The sequence below is a fragment of the Anastrepha ludens genome, chromosome 6, assembly GCF_028408465.1.
Source record: "Anastrepha ludens isolate Willacy chromosome 6, idAnaLude1.1, whole genome shotgun sequence".
Lineage (NCBI taxonomy): Eukaryota > Metazoa > Arthropoda > Insecta > Diptera > Tephritidae > Anastrepha > Anastrepha ludens.
The window spans coordinates 71617136-71641299 of record NC_071502.1 but is presented as its reverse complement, the minus strand read 5'-3'; the positions used below and the strand labels follow the sequence as shown (position 1 = coordinate 71641299).

General features: G+C 35.8%; 1 protein-coding gene across 2 annotated transcripts in view; it reads right to left on the bottom strand.

The window, feature by feature from the left end:
* LOC128866869 (putative uncharacterized protein DDB_G0271606) overlaps positions 1-24164 on the bottom strand; it is an 88807-nt gene that overhangs the window by 2780 nt on the left and 61863 nt on the right. The window contains exon 1 of one of the 2 annotated variants that reach the window (XM_054107901.1): positions 4425-4813. The exons of the other annotated variant lie outside the window; for it this stretch is intronic. Within the exon in view, the coding sequence (XP_053963876.1) occupies positions 4425-4463 (39 nt within the window). The 5' untranslated portion in view covers positions 4464-4813. Of the gene's footprint in view, positions 1-4424; positions 4814-24164 lie in introns of those variants that run through there. 2 annotated transcript variants of the gene reach the window in all.

Below are 24164 nucleotides of genomic sequence, written 5' to 3'. Positions count from 1 at the left end.
ACTACTGTGGGCAAAAAGTAAGGTGAATTTATTTGTCAAACTTTGCGGGATTAAAATTTCGCTCTAGTTTTTTTTCATGAGTTGGCAGCACTGTTAATAACATCTGGGCCAACTTTCATGTGAATGTAATTATCAGTAATATATTTACGCTTGTGTTTACCAACCGACCAAGAGTGCATTTTTCGATTTTTACAATGTCTGATTTGATTGAGCAGAGAAGTGCCATCAAATTTTGTTTGCGGAATGAAATTTCGGCTGCGGAAACGTTTAGCATGTTGCAGAAGGCATTTGGTGATTCGACCATGTCGCAGAAAAATGTTTATAAGTGGTACAAAGACTTCAAAGAGGGTTGAGAACGTGTTGATGACTTGGAGTGCTCCGGACGACCATCGACGTCAACAGATGACCAACACGTCAATAAAGTGAAGTAGTTAGTGGTCAAAAATCGTACGAAAAGTCAAATCTCGTTTGGTACCGAAAACTCTCAATTTCTTGGAAAAAAGTCGTCGCGTTGATGTGTGTGAAACAATGCTTTCAGACTATCAGGACTAGCTCAAATGCATCATTACGGAAGATGAGACTTGGATTTATGCTTACGATTTTGAAACAACCGACCAATCAAGCGAATATCGTGCTAAAGGCGAGGCCAGACCAAAAAGAGCACGTCAAAGTCATTCAAAAATAAAGGTCATGATGTCAGTTTTTTTCGATTTTCGTGGTGTGGTGCACTATGAATTCCTTCCACCTGGCCAAACTGTTAATAAGGAAAATTATTTGAGCGTTATGCGTCGTTTACGTGAAGCAATTCGTCTAAAAAGACCAGAATAATGCGCCAACAACTCTTGGTTTTTGCATCACGATAATGCACCGTCTCACAGTGCACTCGTTCTTCGTGACCATTTCGCCAAAAATTCCACGCATATCGTTCCGCAACCATCGTATTCGCCTGATTTGGCTCTTTGTGACTTCTGGATATTCCCAAAACTTAAGAGACCACTCCGGGGAACGCGTTTCGAGTCGATTGAGGAGATAAAAGCTGAATCGAAGAAGGTGCTGATGGCTATACCGGAAATGGACTATTTGTCATGTTTCGGGGATTGAAAAATTCGTTGGCATAAGTGTATTTCATCGAGAGAGGATTATTTTGAATTGGATGAAATTGATTTACAAGAATAAATAAAGATTTTTCATTTTACAACCAAATTCACCTTACTTTTTGCCCACAGTAGTATATGCTAGAAAACTGAGTAATTTGCTTAGTAAGTGCTTAGGCTATATATTTTCTCCAATTTCCGGTGTGCATCTAGATATTCTCATGCCAATTAAAAGCTCTTCTGCTCTTCAGGCCAAATCTCTTTGATACGCTTTTTTATGTTGGACAGAAATTGTTTGCCTGCTATTTTTAAGTAGGGTGCATCACTCTCCATACAAACAAAAACTGGTACTGTTTTTCCATCGAAACTATACAATTTATTATATGTTAAGAATACTTCCAAAAATCTAGTTTTTATAAAAATATATTTTTCTAAATTTTGTTTGATAAAATCAAAATAAAATGTTGATATATAGGAAAAAATATTGGGGTTAATTTAAAGACATAAAAAGTGTGAGAAATATGAATGACCTCTTAGAAATCCAAATCGGTCAAGATTTGGCTGTGTTATTCACCAGGTTTAAGAAACCTATCGCTCGAAGAATCAAAAATAGCACCAAAAAATTATTATTTTGATTTTGTTGACACAATTTTTCGAAAATTGTATGTAGACTTTTTAAGTTTAAACTGCTCTATCTGATTGAGAAGATTTTTTTGGAAAAAATATTTTTTAAAACCTAGTTTCATTTCTAAAAATCTCGATTTTTGTAGGTATTTTTCAAATTGGACCAGCTCATGCAATTCTTAATATTTTTCCGAAAAATTGTGGCGGAAGTCTAGACATGTAACAAATATTGTTATGTAAGGCACCCTATTATTTAGAAATAGTTTGTTTTATAAATTTAGCCATCTTTTCCGGATTTGTTCAAAATATGTAACCCCTTAAGCAGTATTGGGTAAAATTTTATATATATTGACGAAAAGAAAAATTTAATTTACACAATACTTCGTGTAAAACTGCATGGATATTAATGGGAAGACCTTCCTTTAAGTATATTTTCTGGTTTGTTTTTTTTGACTTCAGCCCCTAGATGTGGCGTGTTTCCGAAAAAAAGTTTAAAAAAACTTTACGTAAGTAACGAGGACTTAAAATATTTCTTCTGCTATTTACATTTACGATAATATTTCTAACGGAAACCCCTCTTATAACGCTTTTTATATGTAAGATACAGATTTCTGTGATCAAAATTAGAAAACTGTCACTGAGCTAGAACTTTGTTCTAAAGAAGTGGTATACTTTTGATGTTAAAGGATCGCTTTTCTGTTCTAAAAATGTTTTTATGCAGTGTTGTTATTATTCTAGTTTAGTTGCCGAGTGGGCTGGTGTGTAGCTACCATTGAAACACCAAATGATAGTTTAAATTGCAGGTTTTTTTCTATTGACGGCCCCCCATCGGCAAGCAATGGCAAGCCATGGAGTGTATTTTACCCATGAAAAAGCTCCTAACAAAAACCACCTGTCATTCGGAGATGCCACAAGACTGTAACTCACTTTATTTGTGGAGCAACAGCAAGACGCACATCAGAATTTGGAGAAGGAGCGCGGGCGAACACCCAACAAAAGATGTGTGCGCCAATCGAATATACAGTATGCAAAATTCGTATTAGTACACCCCCTTATAAATAAAAAAAACACGTATATTTTCAAATTAATTTTAAAACAAATGCTTGAAACCGTTTTATTTTATAGATAATTAACTAAAATAAGGCCAAATAACAAAACCGCTCACAAAGTGTATTGAATTGCAAAAAAAAAAAAATAAGAAAGAAAAAAATTAACACTTTTCACAGAAGCAAAATTCGTATTAGTACACATGTATTTTTAATGATTTAAAGAGTAAATAAAAGATAGTTCAGAAAATTAATATTTTGTAGAATACCCTCGTTGCTTTAGAACAGCAGACAATCTCTTCGGCATATATTCCACCAATTTTTTTGTGAGATTTGGAGAAATCTTCTTCCACTCTGATTTGAGGACTTTTTTTAAATGTTCTCGGTTCCTTATTTGATGATGTTTCAGTTGCTTTTTGAAAATCGACCATAAATTTTCTGTGGGATTAATATCCGGGCTTTGTGGTGGTGTTTTGAGATAATTTGGAACCCAACTTTTTGGCGCTTTTGCGTAGATTCTTTTTTAAAATATCAATATATTGCCTCGCAGTCATAATTCCATCAATAAAATGCAACTTTCCTACTGTGTTTGCCCCGAAACATCGCCATACCATCAGAGAACCACCACCGTGCTTGAAGGAAGGCTGCAGATTTCGTTTTTGACGGCTAGTATTATACGCTCTCCAAATTTTTATGCGCCCATCGGACATTTTTATATTAAATTTACACTCGTCCGAAAAAAATACCCTTTTTCAAAACCGCATATTTTTGTTTAAATATTGCCTGGCGAATATAACACGCTTTCTTCTATTGACTGAGCTTACATACGGGTTTCTAACCGCACTTCTGCTTCTGAATCCCAATTTTTTTACATAATTGCGCACTGTTTGAGGTGTAACTTTGATAGAAAAGTATTTTTCTAGTTCTGCAGCTAGTGAAACTCCACTGACGGTGGGGTCTTTTCTCATAAGGCGTTTCAAATAAGTCTTGTGCCTCTGTCCAAGCTTTGTCCTGTTCACATTTCGAAGCTTTTTGTCAATCCTTCCACTGTCTCTATAAATTTAGACTACGTTTTGTATTGTAGACACACTTTTCTGCAATGTTCTCGCAATTTCGCGTAAAGACTTTCTGTTTTTTTGATATTTATTATTAATCTCCTAGTTTCGTTTGATAATTCACTTATTTTAGGCGACATTTCAAACTAACTCCGCGAACTTCAACAAATGGCTACTAAAACGTAACTGCCCTGGGTTAAACATTGAATGTTTAACACAATCGTTTCGAAAATAACGGTAAATACCAACGCATACTAAGTGTACTAATACGAATTTTGCCTGCAGTAGAAATAGCTACACTGCTACTAAAGCTATTTTTTTCAATTCTATGCAAATGTTTCGGAGTTTTTGTTATTTGTCTATTTTTTTATGAATTATACAATACCGCACTACGATTGAAATCAATTGCTTTAAAGTAAATTTGAAAATATACGTGGTATTTTTATTTGTAAGAGGGTGTACTAATACGAACTTTGCATACTGTACATATATATACATATATATATATTATATATATATAACTTCACTAGAAAGTTATATTACCTAAAATAATTAGTATATGATATTTCGTATGACTATTATGTAAATAAATTTTTTAGTGTTACCCGGAAATTCAATTTATCCATTGGATGAAAAACGCTCATCACCTCACCGGAACTATTTTTATCTCACACAATTTTGTTGTTGTTGTAGTCAATTTTAGTACAATTGTAAGTAGTTCACGATTAGCGATAGAATACACAGTGCGACAACTAACTTCCCATCAGCGTTTGTAGTGCATCGAGGCGAATTTCGATTTGCTAAACATTTTAGCGATTAAATAAATTGTCAGGCTTTCGAACAAAACAATATTTTTGTGAGAGTTTTCGCGAGTTTTGTTTTTTGCAATATTACATATATCTCCAGCATTAACAAAGACGCAGAGATGAAAGCTGACGATAGTAATTTCTATAGTAGAGTATTGTAAGGCTTAGCACTCAGGTAATCCCTTAAAGGCCGCGACGCAACTAATTTCCAGCAGCAGTTACGCTTTGTATTTATACAAACGCCTACGCGTGCCGATGCAATGGGAAGTCACCTGTGTTCAAAATAACTAGGGAGGAGTGAGGTGTTGTTGCTCATGTTTACTTAAAAGGTGAACTTTATTTATGCCTATGAGCTGCAATTTTTTCGCCCTAAACATTTGAACTAGACAGCAGGCAGCATAAATGCCCTGAGCTGTCACAAGCGCGCTATCTGCCAAGAAGTCTCTACAGACTCACCGACGGCATCGGCTGTTGGTTTGGTCAAGTGGATTGCGAGTGGTCAACAGGCGAAGTGGCGGGATAAATAATGTTGAATACTGATGCCGTGGCTTCTACGCTTCCTGTATAAATACGCGACTAACAAGCGTACATAAATAGAAGTAGCAACACCAACAACCATCATTATTAAGAACAACAAATTGTAAGAATTCTCTTGTAGATTAGCTCGTGTGCATTTGAGATAATGTAACTGCTGCAGCTTATCACGGCAGCTGTATCTTGGTAGCTGAAACTGAAATCGAGACTGAGACTCAGACTGAAGCTGAAGCTTTATTTGCAATTGTGTTGTTGTTGTAATTATCGTTGTGCTTGGCGCATGCGCTACTTACGAGCGGGTAATTAATTTTTAGCTGTTTGTGCTATTGTTTTTAGTTTTTTATTTTTTTTTTTGTGTTTTGCGAAGAAAAAGCTAGTAGGTTGGCGTGCTTACTTGTAAGCTGCCATCTGAAGAGAATCTGTTTAACAAGCTGCTCGCTTCGACGCAGCTAAACGCAGTTCAATACAGTTTTGGGGCTTTTTTTCATTTAGCTTGTGCATACATTCATCTTTGCTGCATTTTCTGTTATTTAATCTTTTTTCCAATTTTCTAATAGTGCTACACAATTTATTGGCCTTTTATTGAACGCTGACAGAAGGACAAATTTGCTTTTTATATCGTTTTCTGCCGCATACTTTTAAGATTTTATCAGCATTTTGTTTGTTGGTTTTTCTGACGGGTTCCATTCTTTTTCTTGCTTTTTCACGTTCATCTTTTAAGAGTTTTCAATTTTCTGTTTACATCTGTGCTGAAATTCTTTTTTTCATTTTTTTAGTTTGTTCTTCATTTTTGCACTTCTCATTTGATGGGTGGAAATCTATGTGGCATTTGTGGCAACGTGTTGCACATAAATCTCGCAGCTTCATATCATATCACATCGCTTTGAATTGGATCGCGCTCAGTCACTGCGCTACTACAAGGATCTCTTTTTGTTCATTTGTTGCTTTGGTGGTTTTCGGTTTATTCTGTGTTGCTATTCAAATTGCATGCAAATTCGTTGCTGAAGTGTACCGCATTTGTTAAAATGTTGTTGTACAGTTTGTAGGTTGCTGTAAACATGAGCAGAGTCAGTAATTTAAGGGCGCTACGGTGTATACATTTTGTTATTGAAATTTGGGTTGGTGGCGAAGGTTGTCGGAAAGTTGACCAGTCTGACAATATATATCTAAGCATTTAAATCAATTTTCAAAACAGGTATAAAAATTAGAAAAATTCCAAAAACTTGTATCCAAATTTCATGCTTTGGTGGCTCCTCATAAAAATATCTGCCGTTCGGAGTCGGCTTGAAACTGTAGGTCCCTCCATGTGTGGAAAACATCAGAGCGCACACCACAAATTGGTGGAGAAGCTCGGCCAAATACCAAATGAAGAGTGTAAGCGCCAATTATATATATATAAATAATAATTGTGATGAAAATGTTGTGGAAATTTTACAAGTTTTGTATAATGTTTGAAAGAAATATTGTATACATGATATATATATTAATAATAAACATAAAAACAAATAGTCAAAATTGGTCAGATTGCAAAGTAAATCAATTGTGGATGTTGGAGTTATTTTTTGAGGCCCGAAGAAAGCTGAAGAACGGAGAAGTCCATAGCTCGCTTATGAGGAGCTTTCAGCTAAGGAAGAAGATATTTTGATGATTCAATGGGGATCGATGAAGAATTTACGTGGTTATGCCACTGTAGCAATTTCAATAAATCATTGGTTTAGATAAAAGATGCCCGAGTTTCTTACAAATGGCATCCGCAATCACTAAGCTTAAAAAAATCTTCAAGCACTTAAATTTTCGTTTGCTCTATTCGATACATGTGGAAACTTTAAATGCATTTTTACCGAAGCACCAGCTTTTTAACTCAATAAATAAAGAGCTAAGCTCTTAGATATTTTTTAAAAACCCAAATAAATTTATAATTTATTAAGTGGCGCCCGAGCAGGGACCAGTAGTGTCAAAAAGGCTCAGTCGGTAAACGTCCCAGTAAAATTGCATAAGTCGGCCTAAAGTAGCCCGCCGCAATCGGTAAAAAAAAACACGGGTGTAAAAAAAATAAAATAAAAAAATTTTCTCCGCATAAGTCGGCCTAAAGGAGCCGCCGCAGGTAATCACCCGTAACCGCAGGACAACCGACCGTGACCCATAACCTCCAAAGCGCGTAACTCGGACTAAAAGGATAGCCTGCAGCGAAAAAAAGGAGAAGACATCTACTAGTCCAACCAAAAAAAAACATCCACGGGAAACGAGGCACCCGAGTAGAGCAGCAAAAGGGGAGTGGAATCAAACACTAGCCGCCCGAGGTTCCAGAAAGTATAATGATATTCCTACTAATAACGTAAGACACACTTAGCACTTTTTATTAGAAAGAATATATTAAAATTAGAACTAGTTTTACTTAGTATGTAAAACTGAAGTGAAAGTGATCGAAATAAAATCAAAGAGAATTTGTACGATATAACTAAAACTAAATTTACATATAAAAGTGAAAACAAATATATCAGGAAAACTGAAACTTTAAGCAAGTGATTAAAATAAAACTAGTTAAAATTAAAAAAAAAAGAGATTAGAAATAATAAAGCGATTAAATCTGTTAAATCAATAATTTTAGACAAGTTTAAGGAAATTCCTACTATTGGAAGGCATTTTATACAATTTAAGAAAAAGTAATATCTAAATTAAAAAATATGACCAACCCCGAAAACCTAATTACACCCCCTGTTCTAAACGTCCCCAACACACCAACAGTAGCAAACCAGAGGTCTATGGACCAATGTGTGACACAACTAGTTAACAGACTGTTTATCGTCTAGGACGGAATACGTTTGAAGAAGACGAGCTCATTAGCAGAAATAATAACTTAGGAGAATTAGACAAAATTCCCGACATAGTACGATGTCCACGGGAGTTCACAGAAAATCCAGCGGGCTTGGTTCCTGGAAGAAGAGCGTAGAACGTATAATAAGCCTATAAGAATCGATACGCGGATCGGCAAAGTATTATGGCATTTTAAGTGTCATAAGAAATAAGATAATAGATCATGCAGACGAAGTTTTGGAATATCAAACGACCGTTAAATTCACAGATAACGATCATATTCCTACTAATGATAACATCTTAAACCAAATAACGGAGAACATAAGTTTAATGAAAACAATGAATAAACATTTACTTCAATTAGAATTGTTGGATGCTAGAAATAAATTAGTTACTTTGATACCATTGACGAAATTATAGACAATAACAACCAACAAATTTTAATTAATGATTACTTTAATAAAACTATAAACCATTTAAAAATTTTTGTTAAAAATGACAGAAAAATAATAGAAATAGAATTAAATAACAATAAATTCGTAGAAACTGAAAATGATAAAAATGTATATTTAGAACAATTGACAAACATACAATTAATTAAAAATAAAATAGAACACTTACAGGAGAATGTAATTTTGGCAAAACACGGTATTGTACATCGGAGCATTTTAACTTATAGTGAAATAGAAAATATGCAATAGATTATAATAAGCTAAAATATATTCAAATAGGAACATCATTTTTTAATAATTCATGTTTCATTTTTGAATTAAAAATACCCAAAATATTCATAACTGTTAAGCTAAGATATATTGTTCCACTACCACATGATCACTCTGACGAAATAGACTATGTAATAGAGCAAACAATTGAATTCGAAAATAAAACTCAAATTCTAAAAAAATACTATTTCCCTATCATGTACTCTAAAATAGAGAAAAAGGTCAAACAGTGCTCAACTTGTCCTCAACAAAAATACGATAGACATCCCCCAAAGCCAGAAAACCAAGCTACCCCTTTTCCCCAAAATCCTGGAGAAATCGTCCATATAGACATTTATTTCTTTTCATTATGAACACACAACCAGACGAGAGGAGATTCCGATTGTTTCCCAAATTTTTTCCTTAAGAATCCTGACTGAGTACAGTTCAACTTTTTTATTCCGCAATGGTGGATTAGGTGGTGTCAGCACGGTAACGAAGTTTTTGAGTTCCTATTCGTTTTTGCCCAGATTTTCCACATTTCGTAAAACTCGGCTTGCAGTTAGTAACAATTTACTGAAATCAATAATAATTTTCTTTTATTAGCACAGCAGAGAATGAGGTATAACCTCATTACTATGATATTTCTTGAATATTTATTGAAATTCTGGTGAATGGAAAAATTAAAAAAAATTAAAGAGTGGATTAATATAGTTGAACATTACATGCTCCTGGTAAATCTTTTATTTAATCATTTTCCAGTTAGTAAATATTAAAAACAATTAGTTCAGCTCAACTTCCAATTGTATTTTTTATGCACATAATCATAAATAAAATACAAACTTCCATAAGAATGTTGTACAAGTTGAACTCTTCAACTCGGCAACAAGCAGGCATCAGTTTATCATAGTTGAACATTGTAAGCCAAGCAGCCAATTTGTATTCATATAAAAAAGTGAAAAAATAAGAAAAATTACAGATATGTTTGTTTATTTTCGAAGTGCTCCTCCTATAGTATGCATCTGCCCAGTAGAGCGTAATTTATTTATTGCTCATAAAATTGCTTATGATCACTTTTTTCACAATGTCGTTCACTTGAATAAAATTCCGCGGTAATATTTCAATATTTATTGTACATTTAACGTTCCCGCAAATAAACAAAACTAAAAATATGCGCATAAACTAAGCTATTATGCTTATACATATAAATATATGTGATTGGAAAGAAACAGAGGCGAATGTTGGGAAAATATATTATGAAATACAAATTTTAGTTTTATCTAAAATTCATCGAAAGTCTCTGACAAATTCAGTGGAACGAAAAATTGGCTAAAAATTATTTATTGTCTTTAAATAAAAATAGAGATTGGCGGAAGCAGACTTTGTATATACATAGAGGAATGGGACACAAATATATATTTATTTAATCGAATTATTTATGTTGGTCTAAAAAAATGTCGCAGTCAACTTTATTTCTTGCATGCAATATTTTTTCTACTGTAAAATAAATTCGCCTAAAAGTATGCTGTATTAATTTAATAGAATTGGAAGTGGCTTCAATAGCTCTTTGTTGAATTTAAACTCGCCGTTCAAAACAGACTATACAACAAGTTAGTGTCTTGAGTCTTGTGTGTGCTGAAGCATTTATCTGTGACTATTAGCGATTATCTACCATTGTTCTTATATTACAATATATTATATGAAAATATCAGGTCAGTCCATAAGTGCGTGCGTATTTTACCCATAATTTAACTTTTGTACGATTTTTGCATACAAATAATTATTCGCGGAATACAACGGAACCATTTATATTTTCTTTGATATATATTGTGCATTCAACAAGTGGTTTTAATCGCGGATAAAAGCACGAGTAGATAAAAAATAAAATGGAATCTTCGAACGCGTATAAGAGGCATATTTTGTATTTTTTTAATGAAAGTGGTAAAAATGTAACAACTGCTGCGGCAGAAATAAACACTGTTCACGGAGAGGATACCGTGAGTGTAAGGACTGCGCAAAAGTGGTTTTCAAAATTCCGAAGTGGTAATTGCGCGCTGGTCGTCCTGAAGACTTTAACTCCGACGCCTTGCTCGAACTCGTGGAAGCTGAGCCAAATTTGACAGTCGATATGATGCTCAGCGGTTAAATTCATCGAATGGAACAGTTAACAAGCTCCTGGTTCAGTTGGGAAAGGTTTCAAAGCTGGGAAAATCGGGTTCCGCATAGACTTTCCGTCGCCAACCTTCAGCAGAGAGTGAATGTGTGTTCTTAGCTGCTGCAACAACTTGAAAATGAAAGTTTTATGAACCATATCGTTACTGGTGATGAAAAATGGGTCCTTTACAATAATCCTGTTCGCAAACGCCAATGGTTAGATAAAGATGAAACACCAGAACCGACCCCTAGAAATGGCCTTCACCCCAAGAAGATTCTCCTGTCTATTTGGTGCGATATGGCCGGTATTGTTTATTACGAACTTCTGGAACCAAACCAGACGATAACTGCTGATTATTATTCCCATAAGCTATCAAACCTGAATGAGGCACTGAATAAAAATCGACCGTCCTTAGTGAATAGACGCAAAGTTTTGTTTCACCACGACAACGCAAGACCTCATAACGCAAGGCAAACATTAGGCAAGCTGAACGAGCTCGGATGGGAGCTAATGCCGCATCCACCATACTTTTGGCTCCAAGGACAACACATTTTTTGAGCAAGGAATTAAAAATTCGTCTAAGCGTTGGGAAGACATTGTAAATAATGAAGGAAAATATATTATTGATTAATAAATACTTTGAACATCTTTTTTATTAAATTTAAAATCACATGATATATACAAATGTTGCAAGCAACATCATAAATCTCCGATTAAGTAATAAAATTAGATTTTGGTTAATTCATTTTAAAGTTTTCTGATTTGTCCTCCTAGTTTTTTGGAAAGGCTTAGTTAAATAGCTGACCTCTGAAAACTAACAGCTCATTGAATATAGAAATAAGCGAATGTTATTACGCAATTAGTAGGTACGCTGGGACGCATGAAATACATCAGATATGGATTTAAAACGAAAAAAGATCAAAGGAAAAATTATCAAAAATTCGGACTTTATTACATAAAATACTCGTATTAATGGAATTTAGTGGAGTTTTTGCTAATTTCGAGTAATCTCTAATAGTACTTTGCTTTGTCGGATATCTATTAGCGACTGTACTTGTATCTGCCAAACTAAAGTATGTATATATAAACTGGAGCCCATGTACTAAATAGCGTTATCAAAAAGTAAGGTGAATTTGGTTGTAAATTGTAAATCAATTTCATCCCCTTCAAAATAATTCTCCCTCGATGAAATACACTTATGCCAACGATTTTTCTAATCCCCGAAACATGCCAAATAGTCCATTTCCGGTATAGCCATCAGCACCTTCTTCGATTCAGCTTTTATCTCCTCAATCGACTCGAAACGCGTTCCCCGGAGTGGTCTCTTGAGTTTTGGGAATAGCCAGAAGTCACACGAAGCCAAATCAGGCGAATACGGTGGTTGCGGAACGATATGCGTGGAATTTTTGGCGAAATGGTCACGAAGAACGAGTGCAGTGTGAGGCGGTGCATTATCGTGATGCAAAAACCAAGAGTTGTTGGCCCATAATTCTGGTCTTTTTAGACGAATTGCTTCACGTAATCGACGCATAACGCTCAAATAATATTCCTTATTAACAGTTTGGCCAGGTGGAAGGAATTCATAGTGCACCACACCACGAAAATCGAAAAAAACTGTCATCATGACCTTTATTTTTGAACGACTTTGACGTGCTCTTTTCGGTCTGGCCTCGTCTTTAGCACGATATTCGCTTGATTGGTCGGTTGTTTCAGGGTCGTAAGCATAAATCCAAGTCTCATCTCCCGTAATGATGCATTTGAGCTAGTCCTGATAGTCTAAAAGCATTGTTTCACACACATCAACGTGACGACTTTTTTCCAAGAAATTGAGAGTTTTCGGTACCAAACGAGATTTGACTTTTCGTAGGCCCAAATGGTCTTTCAAAATGGTTTTCACAGACCCTTCTGATATTCCGATCATATCAGTAAGGTCTTTAACAGTCAACCGACGATTTTTGAGCACTAACTCCTTCACTTTATTGACGTGTTGGTCATCTGTTGACGTCGATGGTCGTCCGGAGCGCTCCAAGTCATCAACACGTTCTCAACCCTCTTTGAAGTCTTTGTACCACTTATAAACATTTTTCTGCTACATGGTCGAATCACCAAATGCCTTCTGCAACATGCTAAACGTTTCCGCAGCCGAAATTCCATTCCGCAAACAAAATTTGATGGCACTTCTCTGCACAATCAAATCAGACATTGTAAAAATCGAAAAATGCACTCTTGGTCGTTTGGTAAACACAAGCGTAAATACTCGTATATTACTGATAATGACATTCACATGAAAGTTGGCCCAGATGTTATTTACAGTGCTGCCAACTCATGAAAAAAATAACTAGAGCGTAATTTTAATCCTGCGAAGTTTGACAAATAAATTCACCTTACTTTTTGCCCACAGTTAGTATATATTGAGAAGCAAAATGGAAACAAACTATGAAAGCCAGCTAAAAATGTAGCCATAGAATGGCTTTTGATGAAAAATTATTTTATGTACTAGTAATTATAGTCTTGCGGCTAACAACAACTTAATGAATGCTTCCAACCAGTAAGTGAGCTAAATTGATCTTAATCTCAGAAACTCAAAGCTGATTCTAAAAATTAAGTGGCTCCTACGATTGAAAAGGTGGTGGATAGTATTTACTTGTACATATTATATATTATTTTTATATTTTACAGTATTGCCTGTTCTATTTTATTCCACCGAAAACTCCTTACCGCCAAGATATTACAGATTGGTGTGGTATTTGGGCGGATATTAATATCGACCAATATTGAACCAATCAGTTTATTACTATCATTCTTCCAAGGATGTCATCAGACTTTAAATTGCTAGGTTAATAGAATTTTACGGTATAGCCAAACAAGCGAGGAACTCGAGGAACATACCTTCTGCTCAAATATGAACGAGACGTTATCAATAAAACGGTCCGTGGATGACATATGGCAAAAATAAATTTTTTGTTTTTTGGTAGGACTGTTATAAGCTTACATGGCAAATTTCAGCGTGATATGTCACATAGTTTGTTTTCTGTGCTACTGTAAACAAGTCAAGCTCGAGTGTGTTTTTCGAATTTAACGATGGAAATTCAAGTTGAACAAAGAATTTGTTTGAAATTTTGTTATTCCAACAAAATTTCGGATTCAGACGCCTTAAAAATGTTGCAGACAACCTATGGGGACTCTGCTCTATCGCGTGCACGAGTTTTCCAGTGGTACAAATCGTTCAAAGAGGGCCGTACATCGGTTGAAAACTTGCCTCATGAACGTCGCCCAGCAACATCAGTAAACGACGAAAACATCGGAAAAGTAAGGGAAATTGTGCTTGAAAATCGCCGTGTGACCGATCGGTTAACGCTGAATATTATTTAGACGTTTTAAAGCGTTTGCGCGAGAACATTCGTCTTAAAAGGAAGGAATTGTGGGACAGCAAGTCATGGTTCTTGCATCACGATAATGCACCAGCTCACACATCACGTCTTGTTCGCGATTATTTGAACAAAAATAATGTTAATATCGTTCCGCAAGCACCGTATTCGCCTGATATGGCTCCATGTGACTTTTTCCTGTTTCCCAAGCTCAAGTTGCCGCTCCGTGGAAAACATTTTGAGACAATTGAAATCATAAAAGAGAATTCGAAGAAGGAACTGAAATCCATACCGAAATCGGCCTTCCAGAAATGCTATGATGATTGAAAAAAACGTTGGCATATGTGTATCGCCTCCAATGGTGATTACTTTGAAGGAGATAAAATAAAAATTGTACAATAATTAACCGTTTGTGTTTTATTAAATCAGTCTCGTTCATATTTGAGCAGAAGGTATGGTGAAGAGTCGCTGTCATATCGGACTAACATCGATAAATGTGATGGAATATGCCGAAATAAGAATACGTTTAGTCATCAAGCAATACATCTACTTGAACTAAAATAAATTGTTATCATATGAAGGCCAACCAAGTTTTTTTAATTTTTGTTTTTTCAGTTATATAATTGTTAATTCCATTCTCTGTTGGTTGTTTGGCTAAACTCGCCCTCCAGAAAAAATAATTTTTCTTTGAAAGTACAACCCTTTATTTATTTCTTTAGAGGACATTTTTCGAGCATTTTCCTATTGTACACATAGAATCATTGCGTTTATAACAACAACTAGCAGAGAAAATAAGATATCCAGATATACCTTAATTAAAATTTTAAATTCTTTTTTATTACTTAAAAACCCCACACAACAGTTCAATCAATCTTTATTATTCTTACAAGTAAAAACTGTCAAGTAAAAAACAAGAAAAAATAATAATCATAAAGTGTCATAAAAAATATTAAAATTTATTGGTAGTTAATCGCGTAAAGGGCACGATTCAATTCACGTCTACGAGCACCTGTAATCTCAAAAAATGTGTGGCATCAGCAATTAATAAAACACTCCTACACATATTAAATAAACTACCTTCCATTTGATCAATGCAGTGCCGCCACAAAAATTCCGAAGCGTGCAAGCCTCTAAATGCACTGCTGATGAGTCAGAGTAGCTTTGTAAGTATTTGGCTGCGATACTGTAATACTTCAGTGATGTTGAGGGTACGCTATTGATTTTATTATTGCAAATTTGTTGACAATTTTCGATGTTTATCACCCGTTGTGGAATTTCAGATTTTCCACAACTAAAGCAGCGGTACAGTTACGTAGTTTTTGCTGATCTCGCTGTTGTGTTGCAACAAATGTTCTGTAGTAGACAAGTGGTAAACAACTTGCCGCCGCAGCAGGTGATTAGTGTCGCATGACCGAAAATGTTAAATTGAGTAGATTGTATTCCAGTAAGTAGGATTAGTGTGATTGGATTAGTGTGGCACAACATGAGCTGGATCTTGTTGCAAAAGATGTGCGTCAATCGATGAATGAGAAAGAGTCGATCCGCCACTAGGCCGGAGTAGATGAAATTCAAGTTGAGTTCAGCACATAATTTACATCATATTAAAAATTACTTCAGACATAATTTCTGCCCTCAGACTTGCATAATTGAATTTAACTTGGAATTTTTTTGTAGTAGATTTTAACCCTCTAAAACCTACTTAAATGGGCATTTTCGAAACGTTTTCCAAACAGCTATAGTGAAGTGGCTTTAAAAAGGCACTAAAACGTTTTTCAAAAATGTATGGTAGGCATTTCTAGGGAGTTAAGAAAGCTGAAGCTGAAGAAGACCAATACACATTTATAGGCATGTGAACTATAAGTAACTTGCACGAGTATATTTTTTAAGCGGTTCTGAAATATTTATGTATTTAATCTTTTTCTCAGCAAAACATTCACTGCTTTATTCTACCGGTATGTCTCACACACAATTTTGATTTTATCTGGCATAACAACTGAGGTTGGACCACCTTCACGAAATGACTCTAGCGAACTGCGTTCAAGATTGACTTCCGTCTGTTGATGAAGACGTATGAAAAAATATCAGATTTGACATATTCACACTGGTGTAGCAATATCGCTAAAGTTATATGCCAACCATCATGCGGATGTTTCTCGCTGCACAGAAGCTTCCGTATATCTTGGTTGGAACATGTCAATTGTTGCGAGTAGATATTACGTTGTCAGATCGTACTCAGGTCCATAATACTGCAAAAGTGACTATTTCTTCTTATAAAATAAAAATATATATACATATATAGTCGAAAACGTCTTTTCGTATTTTGTCAATAGTTGTCGTTGGAGTCATCTATCTCCAGTGCTACCAATCCCATTGTGTCATATCATATGGTGTTAGAAAGGTGATGTTGTAAGCTTCATTTAACCAAAAAAAAGAATTAAATTCGGAGAAGTTCAAAAAAAGTTATAGCTGTTCAAAAATGAGTGAAAATAATGAAGAAATTCGTTATATTGTGAAATTTTTGTATAAAAAAGGGAAGAATGCCACGCAAGTCACCATTGAAATTTGTGAAGTTTACGGAGACGATGCTGTATCAGTTCGTGTAGCACAACAATAGTTCGCTCGCTTCCGTTCTGGAAATTTCGATGTGAAAGATGCACCTCGCTCCGGTCGACCTATCGTTGAAAAAGTCGATGAAATTATGGAAAAGATTGGCCAAGACCGTCACATAAGCTGCCATGACATCGCCAAGGCACTAAACATTCATCATCAAACGGTTTTGAACCATTTAAAAAAGGCTGGTTACAAAAAGAAGCTCGATGTTTGGTTACCATGTGATTTGTCTGTGAAAAATTTAATGGACCCAATTACTCGTAACATCTGCGATTCTTTGCTGAAACGAAATGAAATCGAACCATATCTGAAGCGAATGGTAACAGGACACGAAAAGTGAATCAAATTCGACAATAATGTGCGAAAAAGATCGTGGTGCAAGGGTGGTGAAGCTCAACAAATGGTCGCAAAGCCAGGATTGACGCCTCGAAAAGTTATGCTGTGTGTTTGGTGGGATTGGAAAGGAATCATCTACTATGAGCCTGCTCGATTCTACACTTTACTGTCAACTACTGATGAGATTGAAGCAAGCAATCGAAAAAAAACGGCCAGAACTGATCAGCAGAAAGGGCGTCGTCTTCCATCAGGACAACGCTAGGCCACACACATATTTGATGGCTCGGCAAAAACTGGGAGAGCTTGGCTGGGAAATTTTGATGCATCCACCATATAGCCCTGACCTTGAACCATCGGACTACCATTTGTTCGGTCAATGCAGAACTCCCTTAATGGAGTAAAGTTGGCTTCAAGAGAAGTCTGTGAAAATTACTTGTCGCAGTTTGGAATAATGTCTCTAGGAGAAAAATGGCAAAAGGTGGTCGACCCAAATGTTACATATTTGGTTTAATAAAGTTCATTATAAATATAAAAAAAAAATGAGTTGAAGTTTGATTAGAAATACGAAAAGACTTTTTCAACTACCTAATATTACTTTAATTTAAATTTTTTTTTTTAGTGAGCTTTGTTATCAAAGTATATGAATAAAGTCTGTTAAATACAGCGATGCCATTCGACAGCCTTGTTAGTTAGTATTTTACAAATTTACTGACCCTTATAAACATACATATATTTTACAAATATTTAATTTTAATTTTCAAGTCTGTCAGTCCGTTTTATAAAAAGAAAAACACACCCAATTTCAGCCCCAAAAGAATAGAATTAAAGCCATGATTCAACTATTAAAAGTTTGCTCATTTGTGATATTAAAATACTAGCACGCCCTTACAAATGGTCGCTTTTCAGAAGGGAAAGAAAGCGGAAAAATTAAATACCTTTTTGGTAAGAATGGTGGCAAAAAAGTGTTTTTAGTTAAATTATACTTATAAATAAATAAAACGGAAATTACCAAATATGATATTAAAAAAATGGTCTTACTTAATCCGAGAATTATATAATGTTTTGTGTATTACTTTTTAAATTCAAAACTGATTACGGATGACAAAGTTTCGCCAATATGATGCTATTATGTGACCTAAGCGTTATGACCCTTAGGAATTCTTTCATAGAAGAAGTGGATTCATTATAAATTTAGTTGGCAAAAAACAAACTTTACACATGCAAAGTTCCGCCGTAGCCGAATAGGTTAATGCATAATTATCGTTTGGAACAGAACGGGCTCGAAACCCTGTGCCCGAAACATCACTTGGTAGAAACTTGTGTGCGTAATAGCGGTCGACACTCGGCACGCAATAACAAACCGCCGAGTGTATTTCTGCCAAGAAAAAGCTCCTCATAAAAAACCATCTGCCGTTCGGAGTCTGTGATTAATTACATAGAGCCCAAAAAAATGCTCTATGATATACTGGTTTAAGCGGTATGTCCGGATGTATTCCAAATCCTTTTGGTCCTGGAAATATTCAGCAAGTTCTTGCTTATAAGCACATATTTTTGAAAACGAAATGGTTTCCCTAAGGAGCTTACTTTTTCTCCACTTTTGCTCAAATTTCTAGAGTTAGCAACCCAATGTCTTGCTAAGGGCGCCGATTTGTCCAGAGGGAACGAGAAAGCTGCATACTGTTGTTGTTTTGTTATTGTTATTTGTTATTGAATAATGATTACAACTTTTTGTGAATAAAAAAGAAATAGTTATACAGAAATACCAGACAAATAGTGTGCCGTATCCGGAGCAAATTTGAGCATTGAAATAAGAAATAGGAGATCATATAATATGCCCTGATGGAGAAAATTTTAAGAATTAATTATAAGAATTTATATACATTGAAAAAAGGATTTGGTTCAAGAAAACGTGTTAGGATGCGCCAAGCTTCATCATAAGCAAACTACTTTTAACCTGCATTTCCTCTTTGTGTCAAAAGTGACGCATGGTCTGTAATCTTTTACAATTTTTATGCAAACCATTGTCCCTAAATTAATCAAATTCCTTGAATTTGTGCATGTTCAGTGGTTTTATTTGAAAATCACGTTGATTGCCCTCACCCATAGTTTCCAGCTCATATAAGAAATCATATTTTGTTGGTGGAAAAATTACCTTTAGTTGACTTTTTGGGAGACATGAAACTATGTTTGACTGGTTTGAGAATGAAATACATAAAATAAACAAAGAAAAATAATAAATATTATGAATCAAAATAGTTGTCAAATATAGAAATAGAAGCTATTCTAAACGAGAGTGGTGAAAAAGATACATGCAAAAGTCGGGTCAATGATATCAGAGGTTCATGTCTCTTATTTTTTCCGACTATTGCACCGATCGGTGAAGTGTTTGGTAAATTTTTGATGCATCCATGAATATGTTACAGTTGATAAACAGGTTCTGAGCTTTAATGGTGGATATAAATGGACAGTTCCGGTTATGTGTTGGCTTTAAAACTTGTTACGAATGGAAACTTTGGTTGTATGGGGAAAGCTATGAAGTGCTATTTCAAAAAAAGGTAGAAAATGTGTTGACTTGTATCTTACTGAAGGATGAAAAGGTCCAATGTGACTATGAATAATTTTGTTTATTCGTAAATCTTGATCAGAAATTAATTGAAATGTATCGCTGCGAGGAAATCTATTGAGAAAAATAAGACTTCCGTCCCACGAACTTCCTTAATTGCAACATTTTATGTAAATCCACACTTGCATTCCCAAATGTAATGCCTTTTGCGTGCGTTGAAAGAGAAAAAATGCACAGTATTACAAAGTACTAAACACGATTCCAAAGAAATTGGGTCTGGAAGGAAAAAGTGACCAGAAATAATAGAATATTATAACAGAACTAAAAGTTGGTTCAAAGTTGTATTCTTATTTTCATTAGTGGAATAACTTAATTTCAATATATGTAGGCGGTGTTGCCACAGTTGGTAAGATGCTTTATTGTTGCAACTGCCAAAGGAAAACACACTTGGGTTGATCAGGCAGGATTGATTTAAAAAAAACCGCGATCAGAATTTTTATCAAAAATTGTATGTTTAGAATAAGAATCCATTCAGTTAATGAGAATTATAGATAATTTTCAAAATTTACGTGAATATCTAAAGGGTTTTTCAATTGGCGCGGGTCGATTTTGGCGCTCTGTGGCAGCCATTTTGTTTTGGTGACATCTGTCAAATCTTTTGTTTATTATTCAGTTGTTTATGCCAAATCATCATGGCAAGTTACACCATTGAACAGCACGTTCAAATGGTAAAACTTTATTATCAAAATGAGTGTTCATTAACGCAAACGTTGCGCGCATTGCGCCCATTTTTCGGTAGACGTGGTGGCCCTTCAAAGTCGACTCTTCAACGTTTGGTGGCCAAATTTGAGACGACCGGGTCAGTAAACAATCAGCCAACACCCGTACGTTCAAGGAACGCAAGATCAGCCGAGAACATTGCCGCGGTCCGTGAAAGTGTACAGCAGAACCCGAGGCAGTCTATTCCTCGCCGTGCACAAGAACTTGGCCTTTCGCAGACTTCAACTTAGCGAATTTTGCATCGGGACTTGGGCCTACACCCGTACAAGATCCAACTGACCCAGGAACTCAAAGTTGATGACCATAGACAACGCCGTTTGTTCGCTGACTTGGCTTCGAATCGTTTGGAAGAGAACCCCAGTTTTGGGCGAAAAATCATCTTTAGTGACGAGGCGCATTTTTGGATGAATGGCTGTGTTAACAAAATGCCGTATATGGGACGACACCAATCCACACGAGGTTCACCAGGTGATAATGCATCCTCAAAAAGTTACCGTTTGGTGTGGACTTTGGGCCGGCGGCGTCATTGGTCCGTACTTTTTTGAAAACGACGTTGGTGAGGCGGTCACCGTCAACAGCGAGCGCTACACAACGATGATAACCAATTTCTTATGGCCCATATTGAACCATATGGACCTAGACGACATGTGGTTCCAGCAGAACGGCGCCACGTGCCACACAGCATGTGATGTGAATTGGCCACCAAGGTCATGCGATTTGACCCCGCTAGACCTTTTCCTGTGGGGTTTCTTGAAGTCTCAGGTCTATGCAAATAAACCACAATCGACCGATGCTCTAAAGGTGAACATAACACAGGCCATCGCTCAAATTCAGCCGGATCTATGCGGAAAAGTCATTGAAAATTGGACCACTCGGATCCGTTCCACCGTAAGAAGCCGAGGCGGGCATTTAATAGCATATATGCGCCTTTTAAATAAAAAAAATAATTTTATCAATAACTCACACACAGCTTGTTTATTCCATTTCAACATCTACCCGCCCTTATTGAAAAACCCTTTATTGGCGCAAAGCCATAATAATACGTATACCTTTAATGGAGAAGAACAAAAAAAAATTTTAAATAAGAAAATCAAATTCCAGTAGGTACAGAAATAAATACGAGTATTATTGAAAATTCAGTAACAAGATTTAAAATATGACTGAAAAGTTGAAGCAGATTTTTTTTAATCTAACTTTTGCAATGATAATTTTTAGGTTCAGATGAAGTAGCAAGCTTTTAGCAAAAATTTGTGGTAACATAATATACCTGCCGTCAGTACTTAACATATTCACATGGCTTTGCTTTAATTTTTAATTAATAATTTATTGATTATTAATAATGTGACTTATGACTTTTTGCTTCAAATATAAAATCTGATTAAAAACAACGGAATTAAGTTATTGAAAGCAAACATCACAGCAGCCATATGCTTTTGAGCAAATATGCAAATATTTGAGCACTTTTCGTGATCGCCATAAAAAAGACCTGCTATGATTAACTAATGCACAATTTTAACTCGAAATTGTCTATGTAGAGTTTCTCTTATGCAACTGATGCGCATTTACTCAATATTATAGTTATACTATTACCAACTTTGTCACACATTCCGCTGTAAATCGCCCCACTTAGAGTGCCTCTACCAAAGATCACTTGACCACTAAAGTACGCAATCGCTGTGATGTGTAGCGCAGAAAAACACGTAGCGGCACAACAACCCAAAAAAAAGTGTTGACATCTTGTACATGCAAAATACTTGCCACAGTAGCATTTTGCTGGCATTCGCTCCTCTCGCACACACACGCATACTTATCTATATGTGTACGTACGCTACTAAACACGATTTAATTTTTTATTATCAATTTAATAGCCATCGAAGTGCCACTGGCACAGTGCAGTAAGTTTAATTAGAGAAGCATTTAATTGAAAACGCTGCGGGCATTACTGGCAAAAAACGGATATATTCAATACATACGTACATACATGCATACGCACACGACGCGAGAGGTAAGTAAAGGTGTCAATGCGTCTGCCGAAGAGCTAGTATGTGTGATTGCTTGTGTGTGTGTGCGCTAGCAGATATGTTAGAAGGGGTCACTTGTATGCGCTTCAACAATTTAATATTTTGTTGCAAAACCATTTAAAAGTAGCCAGTGATATCTTCTAATTACAATTTTATGACAATGTATTGCCACAAGCGAGAATATCGCAACAGCAGATATGTAAAATTTTATTACAACTTTGCTCATGATACCTACTTAAAAAATTATTTGGGTTTCCCTTGCTATTTTTTGTTATGATTTATTTGCGGAATGCTGCTATTCTAGCAGCAACTAAGTAGCGCCGAAGCAGTCAGGCCAATCTATCAGAATGGAAATAATATATTTTATTTGCTAGTTGGCCTTGATGCCGTGGCTAAGGAGGATGTGCCCAAGCTGGTGATCAAGCTAGTATTTGTACGATTGTTTAAGGTTTATTTTTGTATTTTTGCATATTTAACGGTAGTTTTATGTGCCCCGTATATATGATAGTTTGGTTAATCCGCTAACATTTACGACAGAAATTGTCAGCGTATATCTTCAACACTTTACCAATATTAACTACTTTGAATTACTTCCATTTCCAATTCTGCTACAAATATGAATACGCTCGGTATTTCCTTGCATAAATCTACGATTATAAGCACACACTGTTATGTACATACACACATATGCTTAAATGCGGATTTGCAGTTGGAACCAATTTTCATAAGCAACGATTTGAAACTGCATTTAATACGTAAGTTTGATGCGGGTGCTGTTACTGCCACACTAGATTTTATGGCTGCTGCTGTCTCCGCTGTAGTAAGTGTGTACTTGCCACTTGCAAAATGCACGTCATAATGAACAGCAATTCGCAATTTACAGATCGCAATTTTCAATTCACCATTCGCATTCACCAGCAGCCAAGGTAAATGCCAAACACACTAAACCAACCTTAAAATTGTGGTTGTGAATTATGAATTTGTTTCTGTTTCTGTTTCTATTTCTATTTTTTCTTTATAGTTTTATTACCTACTTCATGCGGCAAATGAAATCGCTGCAGCACAAATGTTAGTAGATTCTCAGCGCAGCGCAAAATTACCGCACGGTTTGTGTGTACGCCCACAAAAGCTGTTACACTGATACATATGTAGTTATACGGGCTGGCCAATTGGTGTGCACTTAGTCACCGCTGCCATCGACAAAGTCATCAAGAAGATCTTTTCAGCAATCGAAGAAAAATTGCAACCAGATACATTTTTACAGTGACGCGTATTTGTTACAAATTTTTTAGAATACTATTAACTTAAATTTCCTTATTCACATGGAATATTTTATTGGCAACAAGGGCCCAAAATCCACTTCAAAGCCCGATTTTTTAACATCTCGATCATTTGCGCCCACGCCCCGACGGAAGAGAAGGACGATGAGACCATAGATTCTTTCTATAAGCGCTTGAAGGGCTCCTATGAGCGCTGCCCCCGCTACGACATAAAAATCGTGCTTGGCGACTTCAACACCAGAGTGGGCAACGAGGGAATTTTTGGTCCCACAGTCGGAAAATTCAGCCTGCACAACGAAAAATCCGGTAACGGACAGAGGTTGATCGACTTCGCCGAAGCCCGAAACATGGTAATCTGCAGCACAAGATTCCAGCAT